At 39.6% G+C, this 16,649-nt stretch overlaps 1 protein-coding gene across 3 annotated transcripts in view; it reads right to left on the reverse strand.

Moving 5' to 3' along the window:
* Positions 1 to 16,649, reverse strand: part of LOC122558900 (kelch domain-containing protein 8B-like) — a 141,319-nt gene that overhangs the window by 33,059 nt on the left and 91,611 nt on the right. For 2 of the 3 annotated variants that reach the window (XM_043707832.1, XM_043707833.1), the window contains 2 exons: positions 15,984 to 16,085; positions 602 to 3,927 (listed from right to left, as the gene is read on the reverse strand). In XM_043707832.1, coding sequence (XP_043563767.1) covers positions 3,731 to 3,927; positions 15,984 to 16,085 — 299 coding nt within the window. In that variant the 3' untranslated portion in view covers positions 602 to 3,730. Of the gene's footprint in view, positions 1 to 601; positions 3,928 to 15,983; positions 16,086 to 16,649 lie in introns of those variants that run through there. The other variant, XM_043707834.1, reaches the window with a different exon arrangement.

The following is a 16,649-nucleotide window of genomic DNA, read 5'->3' on the forward strand; positions in this document are numbered from 1 at the left end:
GGAACACCACCACCTGTAAGGTCCCTCCAAGACGCTCATCAACATCACCATTCCTTCAGTGTCAGTAAGTCAAAATCCTCAAATTTCCTGCCTAATGGCTTTTTGGATCTACCTAAAGCAAATCAACTGCAGTAGTTCAAGGATGCACCTCACCACCACCTTTTCAAGGACAATTAGTGATGAACAATAAATGCTGGCCCAGACAGGAAAACCCACACCCTCCACGTGAATGAAAACAACTTAATACAGCATCCTTCCCAAAAGAAGGGAAAACAAATCTGTCTCAGGCTCGTCAACTGGGTTTCAAAGTCCTCATTACTTGTGTAAACTATCACCTTTAGACTGGTAAAAGACAGTCACAATAAGGTGCCATTTACTGAGAGATATCACTTGATCAACAGAATTACAGATACAATGAGAAAATGTTTGTATTTTGTTTGATAGAACCATACATTTTTGTAAATTAAATTAACTGAACAGATCATTTACATGTTAATACTTGCATTATGACTATATAACTATTATTTTGAAGTATTGCTTTAATTACTCCTCTCTACTGTTGCTTCGAAATGTGAAAAGAAATACAATTAAAACAATTTAATTAGTTAAAGATGATTTGCCTTTTTATTGTTTGTGTTCATATTTCGATAAAAGTCAGAGATTTTGTGTAAGTTGTTCATTGTTCACACAGAAATATGTAATTTTCTGGCAATCCCTCTTTTAAGTGCCCAGATAATCAAGCTCTGATTCAAATTTGAGGAAGATCAGGGAAAACATATTTGTCTTGGATCCTCACTTATAAAAGTGCTTTTAGTATATGGACTTCACAGGTTTGTATGGAGTGATATTGTTATCATACTCATGTAGGATTTTTGACACAGTCACAGAAATATAAACTGGCATACAAACTGATTTAAAGATATGGTAAGCACTTCACTTACACTGGGGCAGTACAACTACAGGAATCATAGTCATCTGTATGTGTTAATACCAGAGGAACCTTGCTCCAAATCTATTAAAAAGGTCACAGTGATCTCCAGAAGGATACTATTTGAACTTAGGTATCTAAGCAAGTTAAAGTGGAGAAATGTAACTTCAGGAACATTATATTGTCATGACAATCTACTGCCACCATAAGTACTTCAATTATCTCAATGTGGCACTTAGACAAAATGTTAATGCTGTACTTCTACAGACATCACACTCACACTGATTACCTACAAAAGTAACCTAACATTTCATTTACACTGATAACATTTCCCAGGATACTCACACAGACTTGCTAGAAACTTGAGCTATTATAAGAAACTCCCATAGATTCCATTGATGCAATACTATTGAAGGAATATGGATCACACTGGTGTGATAAAGCAAATGAAACCTCAATGACATTATAGTAACACAATTAAAATATCTTACATTGATAGTGCATCATTATTATAACATTACTTGCTAAAATAGCATTACCATAATCAGAAAATAACTAACCTTCATTACACTAGTGCAAGACTCTAGTAGACACCTCAATTGTATTGTGATACTATTATAGGAAATCCAAAGCAACTATATTGATTTCATTTTAAAATAGGAAGCTAACCATAGTTTGAGTGGGGCAAGGTCTATAAGAATGCCACTTGTGCTAAAGAAATGGTGCACTGATAATTTGCTGGGGTAATTATTCCATATGAACATCACAAGGCAATATATCTAATGAAACACTGGAGTAATCTGTTAACCTTCAAAAGGAACTTTTCAGTATTTTAAATGCAACAACATAACCTCACAATAGATTATTGGAGTGGTCCTGCTTAAAAAAAACTTCCTTTTACAGTGACAGCTAAAGGAACCACCATTAAACTGATTTTGAACAATGCTAATGAATATTCCTTCCTTGATCTGATATGGCACTTCTGCAGAACACCATTGCTCGCAGCTAAATATTAAACTGCTGTGACAAGAGAGACACGGTAGTAATGCATATCCACTCCCCCAATGAAATTAAACTATTTATAAACAATTAGGCACTCCATCTTTCTCTGACATTTGGACTACTATCTGCAAACTTGGCAGAATAGTCAAGTCTTGGATTTAATTCAGTCGGCTGTGTTGCCCTATGTTTTAATGAAATTGATTAAAATAAGGTCTTAGGTGGGTAATGGCAGAGGCAATAGAGCTAGAATGAACCAAAAGTCTTGTTCTGAACTACAATTACTTCTGTTGCTCCGCAGCAACATAATTTTGATTTGACATTAATTTGACATTAAAGTTATAGCTTCAAACATAGTATGATTCATACTAATTCATATGGCTGAACATTTACTTCTAGTGGTACTGTGTGAACTTGTCCTGTAGTGGTATCTATCCCCTACTGAATTAAAACTGATGTTACAATGACATAGAAACCCAGCAGTGACCATATTGTTCCAATACCAATGTAGGTATGTTTCAAAGTGTTCAGACACTCTCGGTCACACAAGGCCTCCAACAGTGTTAACAGGTCCCTGTGCCGCACCACTGGAACAGGAGCAGCAAGGGTTATTAAAATGTTGCTATTAATGCTACTGTATAATTACTATTGTATACATTTCAGAAGTGGCACCCGCTTCTCCTCTAGAATAACAGTCCAACAAACTAAAAGCACTTAATTTGGTACCAATTAAATAAACTTAAAGCAGGTGTTGGATTGCCACACCACCTTTACAACATTTCATAGCTTCGCAGTCCAAGCTCCTCTCAAGAATCTAATCTTATGTAGGACTTCTGTCATAATATACTGCTTATACAGTGTACAATCCTTTATTAGGAAGCGTACACTTGTTATTCTGTACTGCAGAAACTTTCTGTGCTTGGATTTGAGTAGCACAAATATATGACTTGTATTAATATAACAGTACTCTACAATGCTTAAGCTGATGTGACATTATTAAAGAAACATAATTAAAAATGACAGTGTTAGAACATGATTACAGAATTGTCACAGCATTCCCACTAGTGCGACAATATAAAAATCTTACTGCACTTTTTGGGGCATGAACACAGCAATGTCACTAGGATTCTGCTCAATCTGGAACACATAATGTTCACTTAGAATAGTTTGTTAGGCTGGCAGATTGTACCTGTGTTAATGTAAACTGCTGCAAAAGATCTTAAGAGTCTATGGATTACCTTATCATTATCCAGACTCATGCAAATTTTCAAATAGCAAACATGAAACTGGGGCTATCCTTGAAAATCTTCAACCTCATGGTCCCATTGCTAACTCTGACTGTAACAGAGTACTGCTAAGTATCCATCACTTTCCTATCTTGAGATTTCGACATTTGGTTTTGACTTCAAATCTTTAGCATCTGTCTTTTGGAAGGAGGATGATATCTATTGCTGGACACAAGGGAATACCATCAATACAAAGTAATTCTATTCCAATGTTGCTTTCTACTAACAAATTATCCATCCTGATTGAAAAGATGTCAATGGAATAAGTGATTGGATATAACTGCCTCAGCCCATCTCTATTATTAATCCATAGTTATGTATCTTGTGGAAGTTCAAGAGAAAACATCACCTTTGTGTTTAAGTTTTTCTTCTAAATCTGTGAACCACAAAATATATTTTAACAGCTTTCACTGACAACACTGAGATTCTTTACCAGAATCAAACAACACTGACAGGACCAAGAAGCTTCTAAGTTCTTGAGTAAGTACTGATCCATACACTTGCTGCTTGAAAGTGTTCAGATACTTTCTCGGTCACACAAGGCCTCCACAGCATTCGTAGGTCCCTGTGCCACACCACCGATCACAAAGAGCATACTATCAGTTTGGAGACCGGAACAAGAGCAGCGTGGATTATTCATTGCAGGTAGAATTTCCCATTTCTTCTTGTTTGGATTGAACCCTTCCACTGATCCAAGTGGCGAGGGTTGGTTCCCTGAAAGTCAAATAAAATGCAACAAAGTAAGGAGCCAGTACTTAACCATTTACAGATCACCTGAAGTGTAATTGGTTTGGCCCAAAATCAATTCTGAGTTTTTATTACAGTATCATCAAGTTGCATTTCTTCTCCATTACATGTTAAGTTACCTATTTTCATGTGAGGATTAAGCTACATTTTCACAGTCATTTTCACAGCTAAACATCTTGATATGTAGCTTTGTGTCCTCGGAAAAATTACTCTATTTAAAAATATACTATCTCTCTAACCTACACATTCATGGTTCAATCTCACATAAAGAACATATTCGGCAAGTATAACAAGTAACAATTCCTTATGCTGTTGTCAATCAGGAATTTCTATTCTCTATGTAGTACCACTCCTCGTGGGAAATAACAAGGTCAGAAATTATAGCTGGAGTCTTTGGTTGAAAGATCGTCAAGTTTGATTTTGATCATTGAGATAGTAAGAGAGATCAAAATGATGAACCCTAATGGAAGAGATCTCATTATGAAGAGAGACTTGAGATTATTGAACTTTTCTACATATAAAGGAAACACTAGAGACAATCTTATATAGGTAGACAAGATAGCTAAATGTATGGAAGGTGTAAATCCCAAATTGTAAACGCATGGCACAATACACGGGTTCAAAATATTAAAATGTACATTTAAGACTGACATCAGAAAGTTCTTCATTAAAGAAATAAGGAACATATGGAATGGAATACCAAATAGAAGAATGAAGGCAAAATCAGTGGAGTTATTTAAGAAACGCTTAAATGCTTTTATCAGGCAGACAAAGGAAGCAAAATTGATGCCATTACCTATGACAAGTTTGGTAACAGGCAACATTTAATCAGGTGGGAAATTAAAGATTGTGATCCTACTATCATTTTGTCTGCAACAAAATTATGTCTGTGGTCAAAAGGCCTTTTCTGCACCCACCAATTAAAGCCCTTAAGTAGGCAATTAATTAATTGATCCCACTTTTGCCAGAATTAATCCCATAGTGGGAGGCATGCCATCTAAGAAAGACAATAAGCAAACTCTGGGAAGGGATGGGGAGAGAGGCCTAGTTAAGGAACTCAGTGCCTGATCGAAGAATCTAACATTGCAAAAGCCACCTGCCATTTTTTCTGCTCATTCCTCTGACTTTTCCTACCCTGAAAAGCCCCTCACACCATCACTCACGATACACCCAACTCAATGCAAGACCTCAGATGGTTGTTGTGCCAACAGCAACCACTGTCTCCCAGTGGTGCTGATCAGTTTTAAAAGAAACTGTCATCTCTAATTGGCCAATAGTTTTTGACAAGCAGGACTTCCACCCCTAGAGTTCTTGTTCGAAGAGAGATCCCATCACTGAACTGATGTCTACCTGAGTGCCACAAGATGCAGCCAGCCGTCTCAAAAACAGGCATGGGGAGCAAGTGACATCAGCTGATGGTCAGACCCCTATTGCCTTCTCAAAATTACACCCAGGATCCTCTGGGTGGATTAACCAAGCAGGGCTCAATAATTCTCCTGACCTGCAATTATATTTGAAGAGTGAGAGCATTCCTCCATGTTAAAAGCATTAGTGTTTATGTTTCTGTGAACAGAAAAGGGCATTGGAGGGAGGGAATTTTTCCAATTATAGCTCAGTTGGTATAGAAGAGAATTATAGCTTTTGGGCAAGTGCAACCCAGCTATTTATATGGATCAATATAAGCATCCTTCCTTAGTCAAAATATTGTATGATTATAAAATAAAATAGCTTCTAAGCTTACATAAAATAATTTCTAACATATAATATTTATTGAAAATTTCCAGTGTTCTGATGGAACTAAAACAGCAGGAAGATTGCTTACTAATTGGAAGAGAAGTTGCTGGAGTGGTTAGATTAGATTCATTATGTAAACAGGCCCTTTGGCTCAACAAGTCCACACCGACCCTCCGAAGAGTAACCCACCCAGAACCATTCCCTTTCCCTGCATACCCCTGACTAATGCACCTAACAGTATGGGGATTTTAGCATGGCCAATTCACCTGATCTGCACATCTTTGGGTTGTAGGAGGTAACCAGAGTATCCAGAGGAAACCCACGCAGACAGGTGGAGAATGTGCAAACTCCACACAGATAGTTGGCTGAGGCAGGAATCGAACCTGGGTTTCTTACCACTGAGCCACCATGCTGCCCCTTGAAGGTAAGTGATTAAGTCTTTGTATTCCTATCCTTTGGGCAAGGATTTATCTAGCAATGATGTTCTGCTCAGTTTATTTGGCAAGTAAAAGGACTCCAACATGAAAAAAAACAGCATTTTTTTCTGGTTGTGCACCAAACATTAGTCTGGAGAAATGACAGGATGATAATTAAATTTAATTTTTTTCCACAGACTATTTAGAAGTGCTGTGCAGGGTGTAGAGATTTAGTCTTTCAAACTAGTTCCTAAATCTGTGTGGAATTAACTACTCTCAATTTGACAAGTTTTATGTCCATACAATTGGCTTCAACATTCCTGAACAAAGGGAGAAAAAGATCACCAATGATTCCTGATTCTACATGTAGTAGCCAATTGGCAAGCCAACACACACTCTCTAAAAAATATGGAGTGTTCCTTTGGGTTTGATACTGGTGCCTTTCACTTCTTTCATCTGCCTACATATGATACTTTACACCAAAGGGGATTTTACCCATGTACTTTTGGTTCTCTACTAGGCTGGAAAATTTTGGAGAATGTGCTTGTATCAGTTCCCCAAAGTGTAGCCCAATGCCTCTTTTTTTACCCCTGTTATGATAATCCACTTGAAAGTAGCGAAATTAGTTGAGGCTCACCAGCAACAAATTTTCAACAATTTTCCAATGTACCACTGCCATGGTGTCTCCAGCCCGATAGGTAATGGGAGACTTAAGAGCCCACAGCAAATGTCTCTGGCCCTAAGATTCTTGTTATAAAGTCTGAGGTTCTCCACATTGGAGATTTGAATTTTTCATCCAATTTCCTGGACACTGCTGTTGTCTTAAGAATAATACAAGTGTTGAATGAGAGGCACTTTTGCCTCCAATTGTTTCACTCCACCATTTCACATTCCATGCAGACCAGTAGCACTATCACCACGTACTTGGTGAAGACTGCCAGCTCACCTCAGTCTCATGGACTGACTCTCTTTGTTCCTCCACAACCAGCCGAAAGCCCTTAATTCAATGGCATTCTCGGATGCATCCATTTGTTTTGTAACTCCTGTAAAATCATCCCTGGACGCACTGCTTCTGTGAACAGGGTTGAGGCCCCACAATGGTTTTGATCACCGAAAACTTGAAATCTGAAAGATTCTGCCTGAAGAGTCAGAACTGAGACAAACCAGGACAGTAGGCTTTCTTCTCTAAAGGATAATGAAGCTCTGGGAGTTTTACAATGGTCTGACTACTTTGCTTAATGGTGATTTTTACTGTTGATAATTTTTATTTCCATCTACTTATAAACTGAATTCATAGTAAAATTACTGTAATTAATTTCAACTTGCATTCCCTGGATTATCAGTTCAACTGTTTGGATTATTAGTCCACTACTGTATACTATCGCTGTTTTCAGTGGAGCAGAAAACTGGGAACTTACAGAGGTCAAATTTGCAACCAATCCAAGAATAAATGAGTGTAGTCCCAAAAGTTAAATGCATACCATTAACCACCAATTTCATATACACTCCAGTCAGTGTCAGCTCCAAATTTGTGAACTAATCTTATGTATGTATGTATCCACTAATATAAAGCGAAAATCAGTATTTGATATATAGTTGGATAATATGAAAATAGAAAACCGAATAATTTAACTGTTTAAAATCATAGGCTTGCATTTAGAGGAACTATAAAAGCATTTAAAAACAGATGTCCAGAAAGGAAACAATCAAGCATTGGTCTGGAACTATGCCTTTCTACACTGTTTTCCAGATTTTGTCCTTGTCAGAAATGTTTAAGCCGAGTACATCGAAGCTGGAACATCACAGCCTTTATTGTTCAGCTCTGCGTTAGGAAGTTTTTTTTTTATAAAGGAAAGCTCTCTTCCTGTCCTGGGCCAGTAATTGCAGTTATTTCTTCCAAAATAAGCATAGCCTTAAAATGTTCAAGTTTAAGAAACATACCAGCAGGTTTGCCTGTTCCAAACAGAAGACAAATCCTCAATTTGACAATGGACACCAGTTACAATTTATTTCAAGGATGTTTCCATGCTTATAAAAATTAAGTTGACAACAATACACACTCATTTGTTTTGAAATATGATATTCTTTAAATATACTTTTCAGTTAGACCAAAGGTGAGCTTCTTTAAGCCACACGATGAAGTAGTTGGTAAGCAAAATCAAAACATATTTGACATTTATGCCAATGTTTTTTGAAATTTCAAGGCTTTCTTAGCAGGACTTACACACTTATTGGAAAGGTCCTAGGGAGTGTTGCTGAACAAAGGAACCTTGGATTGCAGGTTCATAGCTCCTTGAAAGTAGAGTCATAGTTAAATAGGATAGTGAAGAAGGCGTTGGTATGCTTTCCTTTATTAGTCAGAGTATTGAGTACATGGGTTGGGATATCATGTTGCGGCTGTACAGGGCATTGGTTAGGTCACTTTTGGAATACTGCATGCAATTCTGATCTCTTTCCTATTGGAAGGATGTTGTGAAACTTGAAAGGGTTCAGAAAAGATTTACAAGGATGTTGCCAGGATTGGAGGATTTGAGATCTCGGGAGACATTGAATAGGATGGGGCTGTTTTCCCTGGAGTGTTGGAGGCTGAGGGGTGACCTTATAGATGTTTATAAAATCTTGAAGGGCATGGATAGGATAAATAGAGAAAGTCTTTTCCCTGGGGTGGGGGAGTCCAGAACTAGAGGGCATAGGTTTAGGGTGAGAGGGGAAAGATAAAGAAGAGACTTAAGGGGCAACTTTTTCATGCAGAGGGTGGTACGTGTATGGAATGAGCTGGCAGAGGAAGTAGTGGAAGCTGGTCCAATTGCAATATTTAAAAGGCATCTAGATAGGTATATGAATAGGAAGGGTTTGGGGGGATATGGTCTGGGTGCTGGCAAATGGGACTAGATTAGGTTAGGATATCTGGTCAGCATGGACGAGTTGGACCAAAGGATCTGTTTCTGTGCTGCACAACTCTATGACTCTAAATAGAAACACCAGAAGCAGTTTGGAAGGAGCTCTACAGCTCTGGGTTATTGATTCTTCACACATATACTCATTGTATTATATTCACATTCATGTAAAAAGAGATGAGTGTCATGCTCTGTGATGTTGGATGAGATGTACAAGAAATGACAATCAGAGAGATAGGACAATATTTTCTTAGGGAACATAGCAAAAAATAAGTTCTCTTGGGCATAAAGTGAAATTGAGTTATGAATTAGCAACTAGCAATTCTGAGGGTAATATTTTCCTTACAAAATGTGATCATTTTATCTGAGATTGACAAGAAACACAACAATATTTCTGGTCAGATGAGCTAATTTCATCATGACAAAAATTACATTTATTTCATTACCTCGATTTTCACCCTCATAAATGTAAAGGCAGTGTGAAATCAGTTTATTTTTTCCCATTCTCTAATTTGTGATGAAGCTAATGACATGGTCACTGATACTTTCCATCATTCTCCACACATGACAGCAGCCTATTAGACACAACTGCAAGCATATTTCAAGTCTAATTTTTTTTTTAGTTTTACCTTCACTAACTAGGTGCTGTTTTTTGAGACATTAAAGCAGAAAAGTACTGAAGATACAAACCAACGGCATCATTATCCATAAACAGAAAAGATAGGGTGGAATCCCCTTGCCCTGAACATGGTGGACATTGACAAATCAGTTAGGAAAACAGGGTGAGACTGGTAGAAATGTGATCTTGACACTGAAATCAAAGAGTCCAATTTATGATCCAATTTATGATTTTGAATTTTACCAAAAACCAACTGTGCCAGATTTCATACAGGGTTTATTGCTGTGAACCCCAGTGCTATTTCTCCTGCTATTTTCCAAAACATACCTCATTACTTTTGCACAACACCTCTGTGACAGCCCACTCATTATATCATTCCTCTCACCAGAGGCAGAAATACCTGCCATTGCTGGGATCTCCATGGATTTATGCCGTTGGCATTCTATCTGAAATATAGCTGTGAATTAGGATTGTCAGTCTGGAGCTGTACTATGCGATCCCTACATCTGATGAATTGCCCCAGTGATGGAAGGTATGACCAGCTGGCACCCTGTCTTGCTGACAGGGATCTAGATATCCTAGTGGATGGGGTTTGCAAAGGAGAACCATCCTCTTCCCTCATGACCAGCAGAGGAGACCACATCACAAGACCCTGTCAGCCTGGTCTGAAGTGGTACCTGGGTCAGTGTCATTTCCATAGCCCAGAGGAACATCCGACAATACTGCACGAAAGTCAATGATGTAATTGTACAGAAGCAGGAGACCAATTGAGCTGATGCTCTGGCCATGATGAAGAAGGACAATGAGGGACTTATAAAAGATGTTTCTGAAGAGATAGTTCAGTACTCTGCCTCTGTATATATTCCTGAATCCCTCGGAGGAAAGAGAAAGTTCCAAATATTGATACTGAGATGGGGAAGGAGAGGTGGTGCAGAGAGTTGGTGGATTGTTAGCCAGAGTCTCAGGCTGGTGTGTTTTTATTTGGTAGCAAGGACAAGCCATGAATGGCAGAAGGCTTATTTTTGGTGGTGGGGTATGAGTGATGATGGAAGTGGTTGCTGGGGGTGGCATGCCTTCTAACCCTCAAACCCTTAAAATGAATGTAACCTTCTTGAACCATCTTCTTCTATCTCTCTATAGCTGCCACATTTCCTGACCTTGGGAGGTCTGGGAATTCAAGCTCTCAACTATGACTTGGGAACCTGATTTTAATACTATAGAGAGCTCATCCAGACAACCCATCACTGTTAAAGCTTCACAAAGTCTATTTGGCTCATGACCTGCTTCAGATCATAGTTGTCCCATTTAATTGTCATTCTGAGGCTCCATTGTTTCCAAATGATTACTGAAACAAACACATTCAGCAAGATACAAAATTACCAATGGAAATTATTTCACCATCAATTTGGTGATAGTTCGATTTGGTGCATTTCCTCACTTAATCAAACTTATACTTAGGAACAGATCATATATAAGATCATCAGAAAAAGGAGCAACAATAAGCCATTTGGACCATCAAGGCGAAAGTGAGGACTGCAGATGTTGGAGATTAGAGTCAAGAGTGTGGTGCTGGAAAAGCACAGCAGGTTAGACAGCATCCGAGGAGCAGGAAAATTGACATTTCAGGCAAAAGCCATTCATCAGGAATGAGGCTGGGAGCCTCAGGGGTGGAGAGATAAATGGAAGGGGGCTGCGGCTAGGGGGAAGGTAGCTGAGAGTGCAATAGATGGATGGTGGTGGAGTGAAGGCGATAGGTTGGAGAGGAGGGTGAAGCGGATAGGTGGGAAGTAAGATGGATAGGTGGGACAGGTCATGAAGGCAGTGCTGAACTGAAAGGTTGGAACTGGGATAAGGTGGAGAGAGGGGAAATGAGGAAACTGGTGAAATCCACATTGATGCGATGGGGTTAGAGGAAGATGAGGTGTTCTTCCTCCAGTCGGGTATTAAGGGAGTGGAGATAGAAGACGCCCAGGACCTGCATGTCCTAAATGGAGTGGGAGGGGAAGCTGAAGTGTTTGGCCACAGAGTGGTGGTGTTGGTTGATGCAGGTATCCCAGAGGTGTTCTCTGAAGCAATCTGTGAATAGGCGCCTGGTCTCCCCAGTGTAGAGGAGACAGCATCGGGAGCAACGGATACAATGGGTGGAAGGCCCCTTTGGGGCCTTGGACAGAGGTGAGGGGGAAGGTGAAGGCGCAGGTTTTGCAATTCCTGTGGTGGCAGGGGAAGGTGCCGGGAGAGGATGGTGGGTTGTTGGGTGGGGGTGGGGGGGGGGGGGGGGGGCATGGACCTGACGAGGTAGTCATGGAGGGAACGGTCTTTATGGAAAGCAGATAGGGGTGGGGAGGGAAATATATCTCTGGTAATGGGCCCATTTGTAGGTGGCAAAAATGGCAGAGGATGATGCGATGTATATGGAAGTTGGTGAGGTGGAAGGTGAGGACCAGGGGTTCTGTCCTTGTTGCGGTTGGAGGGGTGGGGTTTGAGAGCGGAGGTGCAGGAAGTGGATGAGATGCGCTGGAGGGCATCATCAACCATGTAAGAGGGGAAATTGCAGTCTTTAAAGAAGGAGGCCATCTGGTGTGTTCTGTGTTGGAACTGATCCTCGGAAGCGTCGGAAGCGGAGGAATTGGGAATATGGGATGGCATTTTTGCAGGAGGTAGGGTGGGAGTCGGTGGTTTGTAGAATGTTGGTCTTGAGTCAGTCAACGTTGATGGAGATGGAGAGGTCCAGGAAGGGGAGGGAGGTGTCAGAGATGGTCCAGGTGAATTTAAAGTCAGGGTGGAATGTGTTGGTGAAGTTGATGGACTGTTCAACCTCCTTGCGGGAGCACGAGGTGGCGCCTATGCAGTCATCAATGTAGCGGAGGAAAAGGTAGGGAGTGGTGCCCGTGTAACTGTGGAAGATAGATTGTTCCAGGTAGCCAACAAAGAGACAGGCATAGCTAGGGCCCATGCGGGTGCCCATGGCTACCCCTTTTGTCTGGAGGAAGAGGACCATCAAGCCTAATCTACCTTTCAGTTAGGTCACGCTGATCTGATCATGATCTTATTTTCACTTAGAATAAGAATATCCTTTTGTGGTCACTTTCCTACCTGCAACCAAAACTCTTGGCTCTCTTGTAATCAAAAATCTGTCCAACTGAACCTTGAATATATTCAGACCTCAATATTCTCCTTGGAAGAAAATTCCAAAAACTAAAAAAGCCTTTGGAGAAGGAACTCCTCCTCATCTCCAACTTAAATGAGGGACCTCTTATTTTTAAATCATGCCCCTTAGTTCTCCACTTTCCCACCATGAGAGGAAACATCCACTCTACATCGATCCCCTTTAGCATCTTACATACCTCAATTAGATATCCTCTCATTCTTCTAAACTCTCAGCAATACAGGCCAGAACTGCTCAATCTCTTCTGATAGTACAAACCCCTCACATCTGGAATTAATCTGGTGAACCTCCTCTGAAATTATTCCAATGCAACAATATCCCCCCTCAAGTAAGGGGATTGGGGGTTGGTGCATTTATGGAATGAGCTGCCGGAGGAAGTGGTGGAGATGGTTACAATTAAAACATTTAAAAGGATGGATATATGAATAGGACGAGTTTGGAGTGATATGGGCCAAATGCTGGCAAATGGGGCTAGGTCAGATTGGGATGTCTGGTTGGCATGGACATGTTGGAAGAGTCTGTTTCTGTGCTGTATGACTATGATTCTATTTGTAATTTTAAAAATTTCTTTATTGCCATTCACTTTCCTCCTACATTAGTATCATTGGCAAATTTGGACATAGTACATTCCATCCCTGTGTCTAAGTCATTGATAACAATTTCCCAATGACAGACGTTAAACTTACTGTTTATACAAATTCCATCTCTTCTTGATATAGTGGGTAACAAAGGCTTAATAATTGTGATATTCTGGTGTGATAGATTTGAGTACATCAGCAAAATCAGGCAAGCTTGAACTTGCTACAATAAATTGATTTTTCTGAATACAGGGCTTGTTATCTTGTCAATTAACTGAAAACACAACAAAAAATGTCTGCAATAAATGTCAAAGATAAACAGCAGCTGGCTCAGAGTTCTTGGAGTTTAATGGAGCTAAACTGGATGGCTTTTTTATGTCAAAAATATACTTTATTCATAAAAAAATTCTTCACATACAGACATTCTTTATATACATTCTTTATATAATTTCTTTATATACACAGCAGTTAAATTCTGTACAATCTTTTTATTTGAAGAACAAACAAACTCAAGGCACTTCTTATTTATGCAAGACTATAAATTGAATGGCTTACAAAAGCATTGCAAAAGCTGAAATTAAAAATGTACCATTTTTATTTCCTCTGATCAAATGGATTTTCCCCAAAGTTTAAATACCCCTGATGATGGTAACCAATACCCAAGCAAATAAGATCCCACTGCACAACATCAAGTACAAGATTTAACTTTAAATAATCACTGCCATGACTAGTCTGAGTTCAGGCAAGCAAAATGTATTCTTGCAATTGTTGGAACTACATATGGATTACGTAAAAATGTGAAAGATAATAAATTGTTTGAATACTTTCTGGATTATTCAGGAATTTCACTCAGGGGAGGGGAATTCATAGTGTTTTCTTGGAAAATGCGGTAAGTTCTTTAATGTGAACTGTGATCCAACCGCTAAACACAGAAAGTCAAGTGACTTTGGATAAACAGTCAAGCAAAGCTTTTTGAGTGATAAAATATTGAGTTTATTGTTGTTAATTGTTGGAAAACCTGGCTTTTGAAAAGATATGGGACCCTATGCTGGTGGCTGCCTGGAACCCTTTCTGCCTTAGTTTCTATTTCAGAAAGACTTTAGGGATTCAAAAAGAAGAAGACCTCCAAAGCTTGCAGTAAAAGCTTCAAGTCTCTGTCTTTCTGTTTTGGCTGAATGAATTGGAAACCTGATTAAGTTTTCCCATCCCAGTATTTTCACTCATTTGTAATCCTGAGACTCAGAACTCGCTCAATTTCCATCCAATCCAAAGCTTGCTGGAAGATATTCCATCCATTTGTCAACAATTCCATTTTGGAGAAAGTGAGGACTGCAGCTGCTGGAGATTAGAGTCAAGATTAGAGTGGTGCTGGAAAAGCACAGCAGGTCCTCCTCTCACTTATCTCTCCACCCTTCAGGCTCTCTGCCTGTATTCCTGATGAAAGGGCTTTTGCCCGAAACGTCGATTTTACTGCTCCTCGGATGCTGCCTGAACTGCTGTGCTCTTCCAGCACCACTAATCCAGAATCTTTTCCAGCACCACTCTAATCTTGAACAATTCCATTTTGTCAACCTGGTGTTCTTTGAGAATCTATTAATTTTTTTAGACCATTGACTAATAATGATCTTTTTGTCCTTTTACAAATACTTGACTGAATCTTCCCAGCACCTGAATGATATGGCGAGTGAGTCAATTGAAAAATATGGCTGTATCAGAAAAATGAGATCTCAAGGTCAAGAAAAGAAATCTGATTTTCTAGCCAAGCTTTTAACGGTGAATCAAGAATTACACTAGTAAGCAGTGAGAGGTCTATTTGCAGGCCTTAACATCTCATCATTACCTAATCTCATCTCATTTATACACAGTTCAATATTTTGCCAGTCAATGGAGAAAAATCCGATGTTGACAATTCTCATAATGGAAGTCTGATTGGGTATCTGGTGACTGTAACTTTTTGGCCTTCTACAGATAATCATCTTGGCCAGAATTCCCCAAAACCTCAGGGAATGCTACGTGGGCACTGACTACCTGCACACTCCATCTACAGAGGTTGGCATTGCCAAAACACCAGCCTGACCATATAAATAAAAGCAAATTACTGTGGACCCTGGAATCTGAAACCAGCCTGACCATGTCATTGGGCACAACAGGGATTCACTTTTAATCCAGTTCTGCCCTTATATACTACATTTTGGAGTCAACATGTTACATTGCAATGCTACTGCCAAATCACTTTGCATGGAAGGTCAGTCCCCATATCATGCATTAGAACATGGACTGTTGAGTTGCTTTATTATTACATTTAAATATCCATTAAGTATCTCACTAGCACGGAAAAGATGCCAATTGTATTTTTCACTTGTGTTGATCTTCGCAAAAGGGTAAATGTGGTGATACATTCAGATTTGATTGATTCCCTTAAGTGTTTGGAGCTGATCCTCAGATAACCTGATTTCTTTTTACCCCCTTTAATTTTGTCTAAATGATTTAATCACTTAAAGTTCAAGGTGGTTGAGTGCTGGATCTGTTGTTTTACCCATGAATGGGAATCTGATGGCTATGCTTTCCCCAGCCCTTTCAGTGTAAACAGTATCACTCAAGGATGACTCTTACCTAGACCTCCAGCAACAATCACTCTTCCTCCAACGTGGCCCACGGAAAAGTCTGCACGTTTCTCTTTCATTCGACAGGAACGGGACTGCTTTGTCCAAATACCTAAAAACCAATGGAAAACTATTATTAAACAACAGGAAAGATCCAAACATTAACAATGTTGTTAGCTGTATGTGAAACACTGCACTGTTATGGATCTCATTTATTGAATATAGTTCCACTTATTTGTTCTTGAATATGAGAGTCTGTAATTACCTCTAATCAGGTCAATGATTTATCGTAGTATTTCATTACCTTATTAATATAATCTAAATGTATATATCAGTCATTAAACCATTTCTTCCAACTTCATAGTTTAACATTAAGTGGAGAGGGATGGTGTAATGTCACTGAGGAGAAAGTGAGGTCTGCAGATGCTGGAGATCAAAGTTGAAACTTTATTGCTGGAACAGCACAGCAGGTCAGGCAGCATCCAGGGAACAGGAGATTCGACGTTTCGGGCACAGGCCCTTCTTCAGGAATGAGCAGAGAGTGTTCAGCAGGTGCTGAACACTCTCTGCTCATTCCTGAAGAAGGGCCTGTGCCCGAAACGTCGAATCTCCTGTTCCCTGGATGCTGCCTGACCTGCTGTGCTGTTCCAGCAATAAAGTTTCAACTGTAATGTCA

Source organism: Chiloscyllium plagiosum, chromosome 18 (assembly GCF_004010195.1).
Source record: "Chiloscyllium plagiosum isolate BGI_BamShark_2017 chromosome 18, ASM401019v2, whole genome shotgun sequence".
NCBI lineage: Eukaryota > Metazoa > Chordata > Chondrichthyes > Orectolobiformes > Hemiscylliidae > Chiloscyllium > Chiloscyllium plagiosum.